General features: G+C 39.0%; 2 protein-coding genes across 4 annotated transcripts; one reads left to right on the top strand and one right to left on the bottom strand.

Moving 5' to 3' along the window:
• Positions 1 to 4,674: 4,674 nt before the first annotated feature.
• Positions 4,675 to 6,705, top strand: LOC128620505 (claudin-23-like). Its single transcript, XM_053645565.1, has one exon. It carries the CDS (start codon positions 5,027 to 5,029, stop codon positions 5,837 to 5,839), a length of 813 nt encoding a protein of 270 aa, XP_053501540.1. The 5' UTR covers positions 4,675 to 5,026; the 3' UTR covers positions 5,840 to 6,705.
• An 829-nt stretch (positions 6,706 to 7,534) lies between these two features.
• On the bottom strand, positions 7,535 to 11,153 carry LOC128620506 (uncharacterized). Of its 3 annotated transcripts, none has more exons than XR_008388155.1 (4): positions 10,990 to 11,151; positions 10,199 to 10,488; positions 9,936 to 10,046; positions 7,535 to 8,296 (listed from the first exon to the last, which is right to left on the bottom strand). XR_008388155.1 is itself a non-coding variant. In XM_053645566.1 (4 exons), the coding sequence occupies exons 2-4, from the start codon at positions 10,477 to 10,479 to the stop codon at positions 8,271 to 8,273; spliced, it is 372 nt and encodes a 123-aa protein (XP_053501541.1). In that variant the 5' UTR covers positions 10,480 to 10,488; positions 10,990 to 11,153; the 3' UTR covers positions 7,535 to 8,270. The 3 variants fall into 3 exon arrangements, 1 of the variants encoding a protein (XP_053501541.1); XM_053645566.1 differs by having other exon boundaries at positions 9,982 to 10,046; positions 10,990 to 11,153; XR_008388156.1 differs by lacking the exon at positions 7,535 to 8,296 and adding an exon at positions 9,404 to 9,422 and having other exon boundaries at positions 9,982 to 10,046; positions 10,990 to 11,153.
• Between the last annotated feature and the right edge of the window lie 3,450 nt (positions 11,154 to 14,603).

Here is a 14,603-nt window from a genome sequence, read left to right as displayed (position 1 = left end):
GAATACTTGCAATCACACCTTTTTAGTTTGTTATTTGAACACCTTTGGGATGAACTGGAACGCTGACTGCGCCCCAGGCCTCCTCGCCCAACATCAATACCCGACCTCACTAATGCTCTTGTGGCTGAATCTAGTTTAAAGCCTTCCCAGAATGGTGGAAGTTATTCTAATAGCAAAGGGGAACTAAATCTGGAATGAACAAGCACATACAGTATGAGCGTTATGGTCAGGTGTCCACATACTTTCGACCATATAGTATAATGTGCAGATAAATGCAGATAAATGATAATCACATTTAAGTGGAGTTCTGGATGTGTTATTGTCTGCTAAACTGATTTTATTTTGTCCCACTTAACATTAGATTAAGTGTAATGTGGCCTGACCCCTTAGATGAGTTTGACACAGATGGTGTACAGAGGCCCCAGTTTAGGATTAATATAATCAGTTTATAAGGAATCTGCAATCAGACCGAATTTATTTGGATTTGTTGAAAATCTTTATATGCAGACAGAAACAATCTACAAATGTGTTTTGCACACTGAGTATATGATCAATCATAAAACTTTGGGAAAATAAAACTTTTCAAAACATTTCTAGGGCTAATTTTTGCTGATTTATTTTTCCTTAAATTCCTAAAATATCAATGATCATCAAAACACACACTACACATTTTAATATATGATAAGTATGAACATGTCTAAATCACCTTTGGGTCTTAAGCAATTGTAGAACAAACAACTGATTGTCAGATACAATAACTTAAATGCTGTGAATACAATTAATGTGTTGTGGTACTGTGTTATGTTACTTCAGTCACCACAAGATGGAGGCAAAACAAAGTGTTTGACCAGGAACTTCAGTGCTGTGCATTTAGTATCAGTGCAGTATTCAGTTCTTCATCAGATATCAGTTTACCCTAAAAAGAAATTGCAAAAATGAAAGAAAGAAAAAAAAGTTGTTTCAAATGACAACATGCCAAGTATACCGTTGGCTTAGACATAATTGCTGACAGGTTAATCAAGCTTATTTAGTTGTCAGAGACTTCATATACCAAGGCGTTCATGTTAAATTGCAGCATGTGTTGTCAGAAATACTGCTCTGGCCTGACCTGCTTAGCGAGGTAATAAAAACAGCATCTACAACTCTACTGGAAACAGCAGCAAACATAAGGTTTATTTCCTGCATTATTATTATTTTTTTTAACTCTATAAGAACCAATAAGAGAGTTTACTTTTATTACTGATTTTGACAAATATGTACCTATTGATTAGTAGGTTGACAATTTGACAACTGAACCTGTTAATGTATAAGTGTAAGGAAGTAAATAAAAGAAAGTCAGAAGTCACTACTACTAAGGATACATTTATCAAACCACAGTTAAGAATAGAACAGTGCTTAATTCATTGTTTAAAAATGCACACGTTTGATGCACATATTTTAATTTTTAGTTTAAAGACTGAACCTAGGACGTCAACTTTGCTTAAAAGTAGGTTTGATGATAAGAACTTTCTCTTTTCTTTTTGTAGACAACAATAACTATGTAGACTTATTTCTGTGTAGCACAACAGTGTTATCTGTAAGATAAGGAATCCTGATGAAATGATAGGAATGTCTGGTGGTTTCGAGACACCTAGGCATTACACAACATTCCTCGGTACTGTGATTATGTCCTCAAGCATTCATATAATGAATCATAAAACTGCAAAATACATTTTATATTTCATAAAACTGCAAAAACAATTTTATATAATAATATAAAAACATTTTATAGTATAAAATATTCAGCAGTATATGCTGAAAATGTCAAAATTTTCCTTGATTTTGTTCTTCAGCATTATCCTCAGCTGTGTACTTTTTCTTGACATGACAGGAAATGGACAGAAGATTTTGAAAAAAGAAAGTGTTTTTGTAATAACATTTCAAAGAATCTAACAGACATTTGGCTTTTCTTTGTAGGTCACTGTAACACTGTAAAAGAAAAAGAATTATATGGTAGTGGTAAATCTCCCTAAAGACGAACATGCGCTGAATGGAAGATACATTTATACCTTAATTCAACACTGTAGATGTTCATTCAGAACAGATTTTGATTTATGTTTACAGAATTTAGCACGCATATGTACAGTATCTCACAAAAATAAGTACACCCCTCACATTCTTGTAAATATTTGATTATATCTTTTCAAGTGACAACACTGAAGAAATGACACTTTGCTACAATGTAAAGTAGTGAATGTACAGCTTGTGTAACAGTGTAAATTTGCTGTCCCCTCAAAATAACTCAACACACAGCCATTAATGTCTAAACCGCTGGCAACAAAAGTGAGTACACCCCTAAGTGAAAATGTCCAAATTGGGCCCAATTAGCCATTTTCCCTCCCTGGTGTCATGTGACTTGTTATTGTTACAAGGTTTCAGGTGTGAATGGGGAGCAGTTGTGTTAAATTTGGTGTCGTCTCTCTCACACTCCCTCATACTGGTCACTGGAAGTTCAACATGGCACCTCATGGCAAAGAACTCTCTGAGGATCTGAAAAAAGAATTGTTGCTCTACATAAAGATGGCCTAGGCTATAAGAAGATTGCCAAGACCCTGACACTGAGCTGCAGCACGGTGGCCAAGACCATACAGCGGTTTAACAGGACAGGTTCCACTCAGAACAGGCCTCGCCATGGTCGACCAAAGAAGTTGAGTGCACGTGCTCAGCGTCATATCCAGAGGTTGTGTTTGGGAAATAGATGTATGAGTGCTGCCAACATTGCTGCAGAGGTTGAAGGGGTGGGGGGTCAGCGTATCAGTGCTCAGACCATACGCCGCACACTGCATCAAATTGGTCTGCATGGCTGTCGTCCCAGAAGGAAGCCTCTTCTATAGATGATGCACAAGAAAGCCCACAAACAGTTTGCTGAAGACAAGCAGACTAAGGACATGGATTACAGGAACCATGTCCTGTGGTCTGATGAGACCAAGATAAACTTATTTGGTTCAAGTGTGTGTGGCAGCAACCAGGTGAGGAGTACAAAGACAAGTGTGTCTTGCCTACAGTCAAGCATGGTGGTGGGACTGTCATGGTCTGGGGCTGCATGAGTGCTGCCGGCACTGGGGAGCTACAGTTCATTGAGGGAACCATGAATGCCAACATGTACTGTGACATACTGAAGCAGAGCATGATCCCCTCCCTTTTTCCAGCATGATAACGACCCCAAACACACCTCCAAGACGACCACTACCTTGCTAAAGAAGCTGAGGGTGAAGGTGATGGACTGGCCAAGCATGTCTCCAGACCTAAACCCTATTGAGCATCTGTGGGGCATCCTCAAACGGAAGGTGGAGGAGCACAAGGTCTCTAACATCCACCAGCTCCATGATGTCGTCATGGAGGAGTGTAAGAGGACTCCAGTGGCAACCTGTGAAGCTCTGGTGAACTCCATGCCCAAGAGGGTTAAGGCAGTGCTGGAAAATAATGGTGGCCACACAAAATATTGACACTTTGGGCCTAATTTGGACATTTTCACTTAGGGGTGTATTCATTTTTGTTGCCAGCGGTTTAGACATTAACGGCTGTGTGTTGAGTTATTTTGAGGGGACAGCAAATTTACGCTGTTACACAAGCTGTACACTCACTACTTTACATTGTAGCAAAGTGTAATTTCTTCAGTGTTGTCACATGAAAAGATATAATCAAATATTTACAAAAATGTGAGGGGTGTACTCACTTTTGTGAGATACTGTGTGTGTGTATATATATATATATATCTATATATATATATATAGATATATATATATATATATATATATATATATATATATATGTGTGTGTGTGTGTGTGTGTGTGTGTGTGTGTGTGTGTATAGCTGAAATGTGAAGAGGTGGACCTTCTGCCTTTTTTCCACCCAAAGACAGCCAGAGACTTAGCTACTCTTAGAAAGAAGGGATAAAATCAAGAACCCTAAATAGTTAGTCAGTTTGTCTCTAAAGTTTCTAAGTAGAGTCTTATAGCTTCTTACGAGCATGGGTTACAATGAATGTCCCTTTAAGAAGCAAATAACCTTCAACAATGCAAAGAATCCAAGAAGAATCTTTATTTGGGTAGCTAATGAACAGGTGTCATGGAAACCACCGAGCTATTTTGAAGCCCAGGAATGATTTCATATTGAAATAATGTTGCACATGCTACTCATGTTCATATAAGGCAAAGTTTTATTACATCACATGGTCAGAAGGATGTGTGCAGCTGACCATAACACCTGCATGTGGACTTTGTTTTCACAAATTATGCCTTTGCAAGTTGTAGCATTAAGATTTCCCTTTTCCGGACCTTAGGGGTCTAGACAAAACTTGTTCCAGCATTACAATGCCCCTGCGCACAAAGCGAGGTCCATGAGGTTTGCCAAAGTTGGAGTGGAAGAACGTGAGTGGCCTGAACTCAGAGACCTGAACCCAACCCCACTGAACACCTTTGAGACGATTTGGACTATCAGTTTCTGACCTCATTAAAGGTTTTGTGTTTGTGAATGAGCACAAATCCCCACAACCACATTCCCAAATCTAGTGGAAAGCCAACTTAGAAGAAGGCTCTTAGAGCAGGAAAGGCAGGACCAGCTTGATATTAATGCCCATGGTTTTGGAATGAGGTAATCAAAGAGCACATAGCTGTGGTGTTCAGGTGTCCACATACCTTTGGCTTAATAGTGTATGTTACTAAATTATTGTATATTATTATTATATACAACTAAATGATTTTAGAATTAAATAATGTTGCACATGCTACATAAAAAGGCAAAGTTTTAGGATGTTGTTAACTTTTAAACGGATTCAGCACCAGGTCCTGCAATGCAGGTGAAACCAAACAAGCAGAGCTTACGAAACCACCCGATCAGAGCTCTACACTCTTCCGTCAGGCATGAATGGAGGGATCCACCCCTAGTTTCACTCTCGCGTGTTTATAAGGCAAAGGGCGATGGTCTGGAGCTGAAGTTGGGCGACAGACAGCGAGTCGAGAACCATCGCGTCTTTCCGACTCAACGATGAGGACACCAGGGATTTTGATCATCGGACTGGTGCTTGCGCCCTGCGGATGGATCCTGGACCTGACCAGCACGGTTGCGCCCAACTGGCGCCAGCTCTATAGCATCGCCAGCCAGCCCTCCGACACGGTGATCAACCAAGGCATCTGGGACATCTGTCAGAGCAGCAGCACAACCACTTATGTAATCTGCAACCTGCGAGGCAACGATCAATTATATTTTAAGAACCAGATCATTCCCATCGCACAGGGCATGATGATCGCGTCGTTGATCGTGACTGCAATCGGACTGGTTGTGCTCACGCCTGCTGTGCGCTGCTGGACCGACAGACCTCCGCGATGGACCATCGCTGGAATCGGCGGCCTGCTCATTTTCTGCTCAGGGGTGCTCACTATCATCCCTATCGGGTGGTATACGCATATCCTGACCAGCCTCAATACAACTACCACGTTTATCAACCCGCAAAGCCCGGACATCCGCGTGGGCTACTGCATAGTTCTGGGTTACATCGGTGGGATCATGGAAGTGCTTGGCGGTTTGAGCATATGCGTGGGCTTCTGTCGATGCTGCGGAGGACGGAATCGCGGAGAGAACCCGCAACCAGTGCGCGCGCCCCGGACCACCACTCGTGCGCCTAATCCGATCCCATATCCGCGCACCAACTTGCCGAGGAGCGTCACGCCCAGCAGCTCGAGCGTGCCGTATTCCCGAGACTCTCTGGACGAAGACCTAGATTACCCGAGAGCCAAAAATCAGAAGAGAGGCACGGTTAATCCTTCCTACAGAGGAAGACCGTACGACGCGGATTTGTGATGCAGGACATGCAGGACTTGAACTTTTAAACCCTCCTTTAACGCTTCCATCTGGAGCGCTCATAGGCTATTGGTCTGGTTTACTGGCGTATCGGTCATACCGAGCTATACATTTAAAGGTTTGAATAATTATTTCAAATCATACCAAGCTTAAGCGTCTGTATTAGCTATAGATAAATGCAACTATGCAAGATTTTATATAAATCTTATAGCCTGAGTTTACCTCTTTCAAAATGCAAATGCCACAGAGCTGTAAAATGATCTCACAATGCAGATGGACAGTGTCACTGGATTATAGGAAGGAGTATAAACTTCTACTAGTTTTCATCTCAGATCCAGTGTTTTCACTTGAAGTTTACCCAGGCTCTTGAAGAAAGAACTGCCTCATGAAGGATTAAACTGCATTTACTGTGAATAAAAATCTGTATTGTTTATAAGAGCACCTCAAATATCACATCACTAAAATATGCTTCTCAATAGAGTGTAGCCTATAATCCAGAATATATTATCACTATATTAACACTATTGCTGTGGGGAACTGTGATTTTACTTCATATGTTTACTTTGTTTATGTGCCTGATTGAATGGGAACATCTGTCAGACTTGGCTCTGGGGTTTTTTGTTTGTTTGTTTGTTTGTTTGTTTGTTTTTTAAGTTATAGAAAAGTTTGCTGAGAAAATCTTTTACCTGTCATGTGTTAGAGGTAATCGGTCATTTGTGTAAGATATGATGACACAGGTGAACACTTACGGTAGTATTGCCACGCTTGAAGCTTTAACTGTGTAAATATTGTACTTTTTTTTTTTTTTTTGTATTTGGAACCTGAGCACTGTGGACTAATAAACGAGTATCAGTTATTAATTTAAATGTCTGATGATGTCGATGAACTGTCATTTGAGACTGTTTTGTTACTAGTTTGCATTGTGGTTTCAGGGATCAGTATACGTAAGAAAAAAGCTGAAGTAAAAGTATTTCTAGGTCTTGAATCAAGTGGGACTGGTCTATCTGGTCTTGGTGCAACTCCACCTTCAAGACTGAAGCAAGTGTGTTTATAGGGGACAGGAGAACAATTTTTGTTTTGTTTTGTTTTGTTCCATGCCCTTCAGCATCGATTTGTTATGATACAAAATCTTTGAGTAAAATGATCACACATCATGTTTACTGTTCTATCCTCTTTCAGTTAATGATCCATGGATGTCTCAATAAATACTTTTATCATTGTAGACTGCATACATAATTAGTGCAGATTAAAATGTTGATATAAACAGAGTAAACAAGTTTTTGAAGATGTGTTTAGGCTCTAAGCAAGTTTCCTGTCTAATGTTATGCTGCAATGAAAGAATGAATAGTTCATGTTCAGTTTTTTTTTTAAATTATTATTATTATTAATGGGTGCATGGTTTATATCCTCATATCATACACAGTGGGATGTGCTGTTATAGGAAAATAATCAAAGATGGGGTTGTTATTTTTACATGATTTTTGATTTTGATTTTTTATAATTGAATGTTCCAAAGTGTTCTATTCCTCTTATAGCGTGGCAAATTGCCAATGCTAACATTTTTATTTATCAAAGCAGATCTAACTGGTGAATATAACAAAGCAAATGTAGGATTTTTACTTGACTTTGGAATTCATCTTTGGTCGCTGAGATTAGTGATATTTAATACTCATAGACTGAATATAACTTGGCATGAGGCACAGAGAGCAAAATGATTTTATTTTTATGTGAAAATTTATCAGTAAATTACAAACAGATTTTAAAAAGCGTTCATAAAACAATTAAGGAACATAAAATCCCCCGAGTGATTTCCAGGCCATATTTAGAGGATAAATCAGCACATGTGAACACAGTGGACCATCTAATTCTACTGCTCTTTCTCAAGACTCAACGGCACTGAAATGTGTTAATCTGTCTCAAATATACAAGAGTTTCCCCAAACCACCCTATACAGAGCACATAATTCTTGAAGCCAATCTAAATGCCACATGGTTTGAAGTGACCAGTTAGATCTGAAGCTATACAAACACAAGCACAACACATTACTGAAATACTTGATATTTTAAGCACGTAAAATACTGCATAGTTATTGCCTCAGTCCCACCAGATTGAGAGTAAAATGAGATTATCAGTATCGGTGACATTTCATGTTTCCAACACAAGGCATTTAAAATGCTTTTGCGCTGAGAAAATACATTGAGAAAAACATTGGCCTAAACAGCTAGACACAGAAAATATCAGTCATTAGCATTTAGCAACCAGAGCCTTTGAGCATTCAAGGAGCACCCAAGCACAAGACACGCATCGTCTCCATTCCTTTAAAAGTAGAAATGTGGAATTTGTATGAAGTATAAAAGTTCCCAAACTTTTAAGGCATGCTTCCAAGCAAACAATGCAGATGAGTATTCGTTCTTGTCGAAGTGGAAATACTTTATACATACAAAAATCCCCTTTTTCCTGTGGTGAGAAAAAACACAAAGCGATTAGAGAGTAAGCACTTACTAAAACTTGCTTACTACAACAATACACAAAGACTACATCATAACTTGGGGTCAAACTGTGATAATTCCATCCTTTATAGGTGCTTTTTGAAGACTTTATTTGTGCCTAAATAAGCAGCGTGGGTGGTTTTCAGGAAATATAACCCCCACCCTTTTTTCAAAGTACTTACAGGTGGTCTGATTTTAAGAGATTTTGCCTATTTCATTGGAAAGCATTTTTGACCACTTCTACACTGTTCTTACTGCACGTACATACAAAACACTTCTAGATGCATGTGTAGTCTCGAAATGGTGAATGCTTTGGGAAAAGTCCCTGAAATAATTACATGCTACAAGCCATACAGTATCACTTTGTTTTGCCCAAGTTGATTAAATAGAATGCGACAAACCCTGCAAATGTTAGTGCACATTATTGATGGGTGAAATGACAAACATATCACCATGCTTGAAGATATACAATACAAAACATAATAAAAAAAAATAATAAATAAACCTTTAAAATTTTATTGTGATTATAATTTTATTTCATGTCTACAAAAATAAAGCATTTAACAATGAGGAAAATAAAATAAATAAAAACGTTCCCGTTTTACAATTTAAGATTCGGAACAAAAATGTAACATCAGATCTGTATCCATGGTTTGTAATTGTTATTTTTTTAAATATATATATATAAAAAATGTTTTAAAAAAACAAATGATATCTTATAAAGGTGGCTTAGCAGTTAGTACGTTCGCCTCACATCACCAGGGTTGGGGGTTCGATTCCCACCGTGGCCCTGTGTGTAAGGATATTGCATGTTCTCCCTGTGCTTCAGTTTGTAATTGTTTTTAAATATTAATTATTATTTTAAAAATATTTTTAAATTGTGTTGCAGGGGTTTCTTCCCGTTACTCTGGTTTCATCCCCCACTTCCAAAGACTTGCACGGCCGGCTGGTTGGTGTGTCCAAAGTGTCCGTAGTGCATGAATGGGTGTGAGTGTGTATGTGATTGTGCCCTGCGATGGATTGGCACCCCGTCCAGGGTGTCCCCTGCCTTGTGCCTGATGCGCCCTGGGATAGATTCCAGGTTCCCTGTGACCCTGAAGGATAAGCGGTATAGAAATGGATGATATCTCATTAAACTGTATTATGAAAATTTATCACAATATCGATATAATATCAAATAGTCTAGCCCTGCAACACCACAGGAGCGTCTATGCGTTCACCCGATCGTCAAGAAATTGAGTTCAATCCCAGCTATACAAAACCATCTATGGAATTCAAGAGAGCATAATTTGCCCTGCTCTCCAGGTGGGAAGGATCTCCTACTGTCTTTACTGCCAATTATGGGGGGGGGGGGGGGGTCCAAACAAAAAGAATATTAGGCTATTACAATGACCTCTACATAATTTATATTGGCATATACATAAGCCAATAATGAGTGCAATGACTCCATGCTATGTGCGAGTCTAACATCTAGGCCTGTAGGAAAATAAACCTGAAGACTCACTCATTCTGTTCACTCCTAGCTGTCCAGATGCAAGTTTTGTCAAAGAAGAAATATGCAAATTGTTTGTTACAGACATCATTCCAATAAAAATAAAAAAAAATACCTTTTATTGGGGTTTTGTCTTGTGTTGCAGTGAAGTGGTCACAAACCTATTTTTGTGTGAGAAAAATCACCGTTCTTTTTCAATTGCTCCCTTTTCTCGTTGGTTTTTTCCCTAGGAGCACAGTTAAAAGTGAGAATTAAACCCAATACAATTCCTGTCATTGATCTTACACACCTTAAAATGTAGGTAAAAAAAAAAAAGTTCAAATTTATTCGAGATGTGTGGTGACACAAAGCAAGAGAAAGGCAGTGCCAAGTTCATACCATAAACGTTCTCTCCTCCTTTGCTGGACAAATGCTAGAACAAATGCCAGGGCAATGAAGCCAACGATGAAGCCCAAGACTCCCAGAGTGAGTGGGGCGGCTAATCCGTCATTGACCGTTTCTTGGCATGAGTGTCCTCTGTAGCCCAGCAAACATTTACAAACCTGCAATCCGTCCTGAATCACGCAATCACCCACATTATTACAGTTCTGAGCCCTGCAGTTCAGCAAGCCCTGACTCAGAACTCCATCATCCAGTGGGTTGTTGGCAACGTTAGGCATTGTGCAGTTCTGCAGAGACAAACTCACGTCATTTTATTAAACAAACTCTCACATCACTTTTTATATTTTGATCGATTATCTGAAGCTTTTTTTTTGTGCATCAGATTGACGTGTTAATTACATTGCACTTCTCTTTTCAGTGACACACACACACACACACACACACACACAAGCACTAGATTAAGGGGAAAAAAGGCACTCCTGACAGGCAAAATGTCTCAGTTTTCTGTTCAGCTCATACAACTACAATAACATTTAGGTGTTCACAATATTAAAGCCACATACTTACCTACATACCAACACACAGTCGGTGTATCTTTTTGATAATGTTTGAACTTATTAGGAGAAAAAAAAAAAGTTCAAACTTTACTAGACTGTAACTTTAAAGAACTTTTTAAGAGAAGTTTGGTTCTCTCAGCTGGTCAGTCAGGTTCAGCCAGCTTGTCACAAACTGACCGGCTAAGTTGCTAAGTTAAAAACACCATAAACATAATTAAGCTACATACTCACCGCTTCTCAAGTTATATCCTTTTTTATTATTATTGTTATTATTATCCAATGATGTCCAGGAATGAGTTTTAAAGGCAAGCTAATTGTTAAATATCCGGGAATAACTGCGAACAGGATGAACGAATTGTTGCCCCACCCTGTTCCAGTGTCGTGTTAAAACCTGCAATCACAGGTGAGAACACACACATACACATACACACACACACACACTGTGGGTGGGGGAAACTATGCGTACACAATGAGAACTATGAGAACTAGTGAACACAAACACGAAGTAGTACATGACGTGGCTGAAATGCAGTATGCTGATAAAAATGTCTATTTTATGTGAAATTAGATAAACATGTGCACTGTTGAATGAGCGTGTCAGAAGTAATGACATGTCATAGTGCAGCACGTGCCTTTTGCCACGTCAAATAATTAGCAGGTTAGCAAACACCTGTTTAGCCTCTGTTTGAGGAGTTAAATAACTATAATGTAGGTGAAGTTCTGTATCCGCCAAACAAACGGTGTGAATATATATATATATATATATTAAAATGTATTAAAATGTTCTAATATTCTCAAACAGTTTTGACCCAGTATGTCTAAGTCACCTCAAAACAATCCTAATAGCAAAACAAAACACAACTATTTACTCTACAGTTTTATTTGACCCTATTCATCAACTTTACACCCATCAACAGCTCACAGCCTGACGTATTTTATTGTATTTTGCAGTCCACAGCACAATTGGCTCCTACCTATTATGGATGTAGGAGCCATATGTTCTATTTGATTATCTCTTCCTAGCATGTGTGTACTTCACAGATTATTTATTTGTGCTTATATTCAATGAATAAATGAATTCAATGAATAAAATCACAACTTTTGTGGAATGGATCAAAATTGACCCATACTATATGGCCAAAAGTATGTGGACTCAATATGTGCATGTTGAGCATCCCATTCCAGATTTAGTCCCTGTTTGCTGTTAGAATATCCTCCACTCTTCTGGGAAGGCTTTCAAATAGTTTTTGGAGGGTGGCTGTGGGGATTTGTGATCATTCAGGGACAAGAGCATTAGTGGGGTCAGGCACTGATGTTGGGCGAGGAGGACTGGGATGCAGTCAGTGTTCCAGTTTATCCCAAAGGTGTTCAGTGGGGTTGAGGTCAGGGCTGTGTACAGGACATGCGAGTTCTTCCACTCCAGCCTTGGCTCTTCATGGAATTCACTTTGTGCATAGGGGCATTGTCATGCTGGAACATGTTTGGGCCTCTTAATTCCAGTGAAGAATTGTGACAATTGTGTACTTCCAAATGTGTGGCAACAGTTTGGGGAAGACCCACATGCCATTCTCAACAAGGACTATTTGGGCATATTTAATCCCTGTAGACCAGGGGTGTCCAATCTTATCCGTAAAGGGCCGGTGTGGCTGCAGGTTTTCATTCCAACCAAGCAGGAGTCACACCTGATTCCACCCATTTAATCAGTTGATCTTGGCTTTCAATAGACTCAGGTGTGGATTCTGCTTGGTTGGAATGAAAACCTGCACCCACACCGGCCCTTTCCGGATAAAATTGGACACCCATGCTGTAGACAGTATGTCTCTGTGTGTGTGTGTGTGTGTGTGTGTGTGAGTGAGTGAGAGAGAGAGAGAGAGAGAGAGAGAGAGAGACAGAGAGCGAGCAAGTGAGCAAAAAAATCTTACAGGTTATAATAGAGAAAAATATTTAGTTTGCATGGATAGTGTGCCTGTACGTTTGAAAGAAACACTGCACACATCCATCCACATCCAAGGAAGGGACATAAACTGTGTGTGTGTCTTCATTTTTACATACTCATCATCACTGTTGAAGTCATCAAGTTTCGTGGAAAAATTCTAAAGTGCAATTTAGATGGCATTTCAAAAGACACTGAAACTGGAGAACCCTGAGGAAACCTATGCAGACACATGAACATGTGAAAATCCACAAAGACAGCAATCCGAGCTCAGGGTCAAAAAGAGACCCTGGAGCTATGAGGTGACAATGCTACTGTGTTGCCCTCAGTCCCATTTTTACATGAGTATAAATAGTGAAAATAATGTAATTTTAAGTGATTAAGAAATATAACTCTCAGACTCCGGAATCAATCATAGCTCAACAGTTAAGATTTTTAATACAGTGCCTCTGAACTCTGCAAGCGGATTAGAAATACTAGCTCAAATGTTGATTTAAAATATAGGCAAAGAATGAATCCATGATCCCCAAGAAGTGCACCTTTATCTAAAGAGAAGATCTTTAGAATGCCTGACTAAATAAGTAGATTTTCAGCCAAACTTAAAGACTGAATCCCAAACATTAAGTTTTCCTAGTTTAGATGAAAGAAGGCAGCCTTTGTAGTTGTATAAGTAAGACATGGTGGTGTGATGCAGTGTCCTGAGGTGATTTATTTCTTATAACACAGCAATGCTAATGCTAACACTTTTTATTTAGTATATAATGCATTGTCATACTTTTATTCATTTATAGTTATATTTAATGTTGTGGAACATCCACAAAGTTCCTGTTATTACTTTCATTATAGCAGCTATAAACGGTCAATTCCCTCACCAGCCTGTCGTTTTGAAATTAATGACAGAAAAAATTGTAGCTTATGTTACTGAGGAAAAAAAGGCCTTCATCCTGAAGACATTCCCATGTCAGAAAACGTATAGAACAGCTTTAGTTCAGACTGTTACAAAGCACTAACACTCGTGACTCCTTCCATAAATGCTAAATAATACCATCCTGCATTATGTTCAGGCAGTTTCCCAGACAGGGATTAAGCCTAGTAACAGATTAAAATCCCCCTTTAAAAAGGACCAACTCTAAATCACTTTTTGGTCAGGGATAAAAAAAAAAAAATGGTTCCAGATTTAGTCTGATCTACAGGGCGTCCTAAAAGTCTCCATACTTAGGGGAAATTAATACTTTTTAAGCAAAATGTGTGCCAAAATTTCCATACTTAGTTTATGATTATTTTATATATATCTCCAGATAGCCAGATAGTACTGAGCATGCTGTGAATCTCCTGTTATACCACATCCCAAAAGTGATCTGTGGATTCATCTGTGGTAAAGTATACTGAACTCAATCATTTACATGGAACCAGATATGGTGACATGGTGCATTATCATGCTGGAGGTAGCCATTGTAAGATGGATAAATTGTAGGCATAAATTGCACATTGTCAGCCACAACACTCAGATTTTGTGGCATTCAAACGATGGCATTAGGCCACTTAATACCAGTCACACCACAATCAGCAGCTGTTGAAACAAAGCATGGAGGATCAACGTTATATGTTAATGTTAAAATATTGACCTTACTGTCTGCATGTTGGGGCAGAAATTGAGATTCATAAGACCAAATATTTTCTAAATAAATCTTCAACTGACCAGTTTCAGTAAGCCCTTGTCCACTGTAGCCTCACATTCCTGTTCTTGGCAGACAGGAGTGGTAGACCATGTGGTCTTCTGCTGTTGAAACTGTACATTGAGATGCTTTTCAGCTCACCATGATTGTAAAGAGTGGTTATTGGAGTTACCAATGCCTGCCCTTCACCTTGGACCACTCCTGCAATTCTGTGTAAACTCTAGAAACTGAAAATC

The sequence above is a fragment of the Ictalurus furcatus genome, chromosome 16, assembly GCF_023375685.1.
Source record: "Ictalurus furcatus strain D&B chromosome 16, Billie_1.0, whole genome shotgun sequence".
Classification (NCBI taxonomy): domain Eukaryota; kingdom Metazoa; phylum Chordata; class Actinopteri; order Siluriformes; family Ictaluridae; genus Ictalurus; species Ictalurus furcatus.
Note: the sequence above shows the minus strand (reverse complement) of the source record. Positions and strands in the feature narration are given on the sequence as shown.

What these genes read in the sequence shown, in the direction of transcription:
- LOC128620505 (XM_053645565.1), top strand. Translation starts at nt 5,027, where the DNA reads ATGAGGACACCAGGGATTTTGATCATCGGACTGGTGCTTGCGCCCTGC.
- LOC128620506 (XM_053645566.1), bottom strand. Translation starts at nt 10,479, where the DNA reads ATGCCTAACGTTGCCAACAACCCACTGGATGATGGAGTTCTGAGTCAG. An exon ending in AGGAGGAGAGAACGTTTATG is followed by an intron (nt 10,047 to 10,198) that starts GTATGAACTTGG and finishes CTGTGCTCCTAG; the next exon opens with GGAAAAAACCAACGAGAAAA. An exon ending in TTTTTCTCACACAAAAATAG is followed by an intron (nt 8,297 to 9,981) that starts GTTTGTGACCAC and finishes TTCTCACCACAG; the next exon opens with GAAAAAGGGGATTTTTGTAT.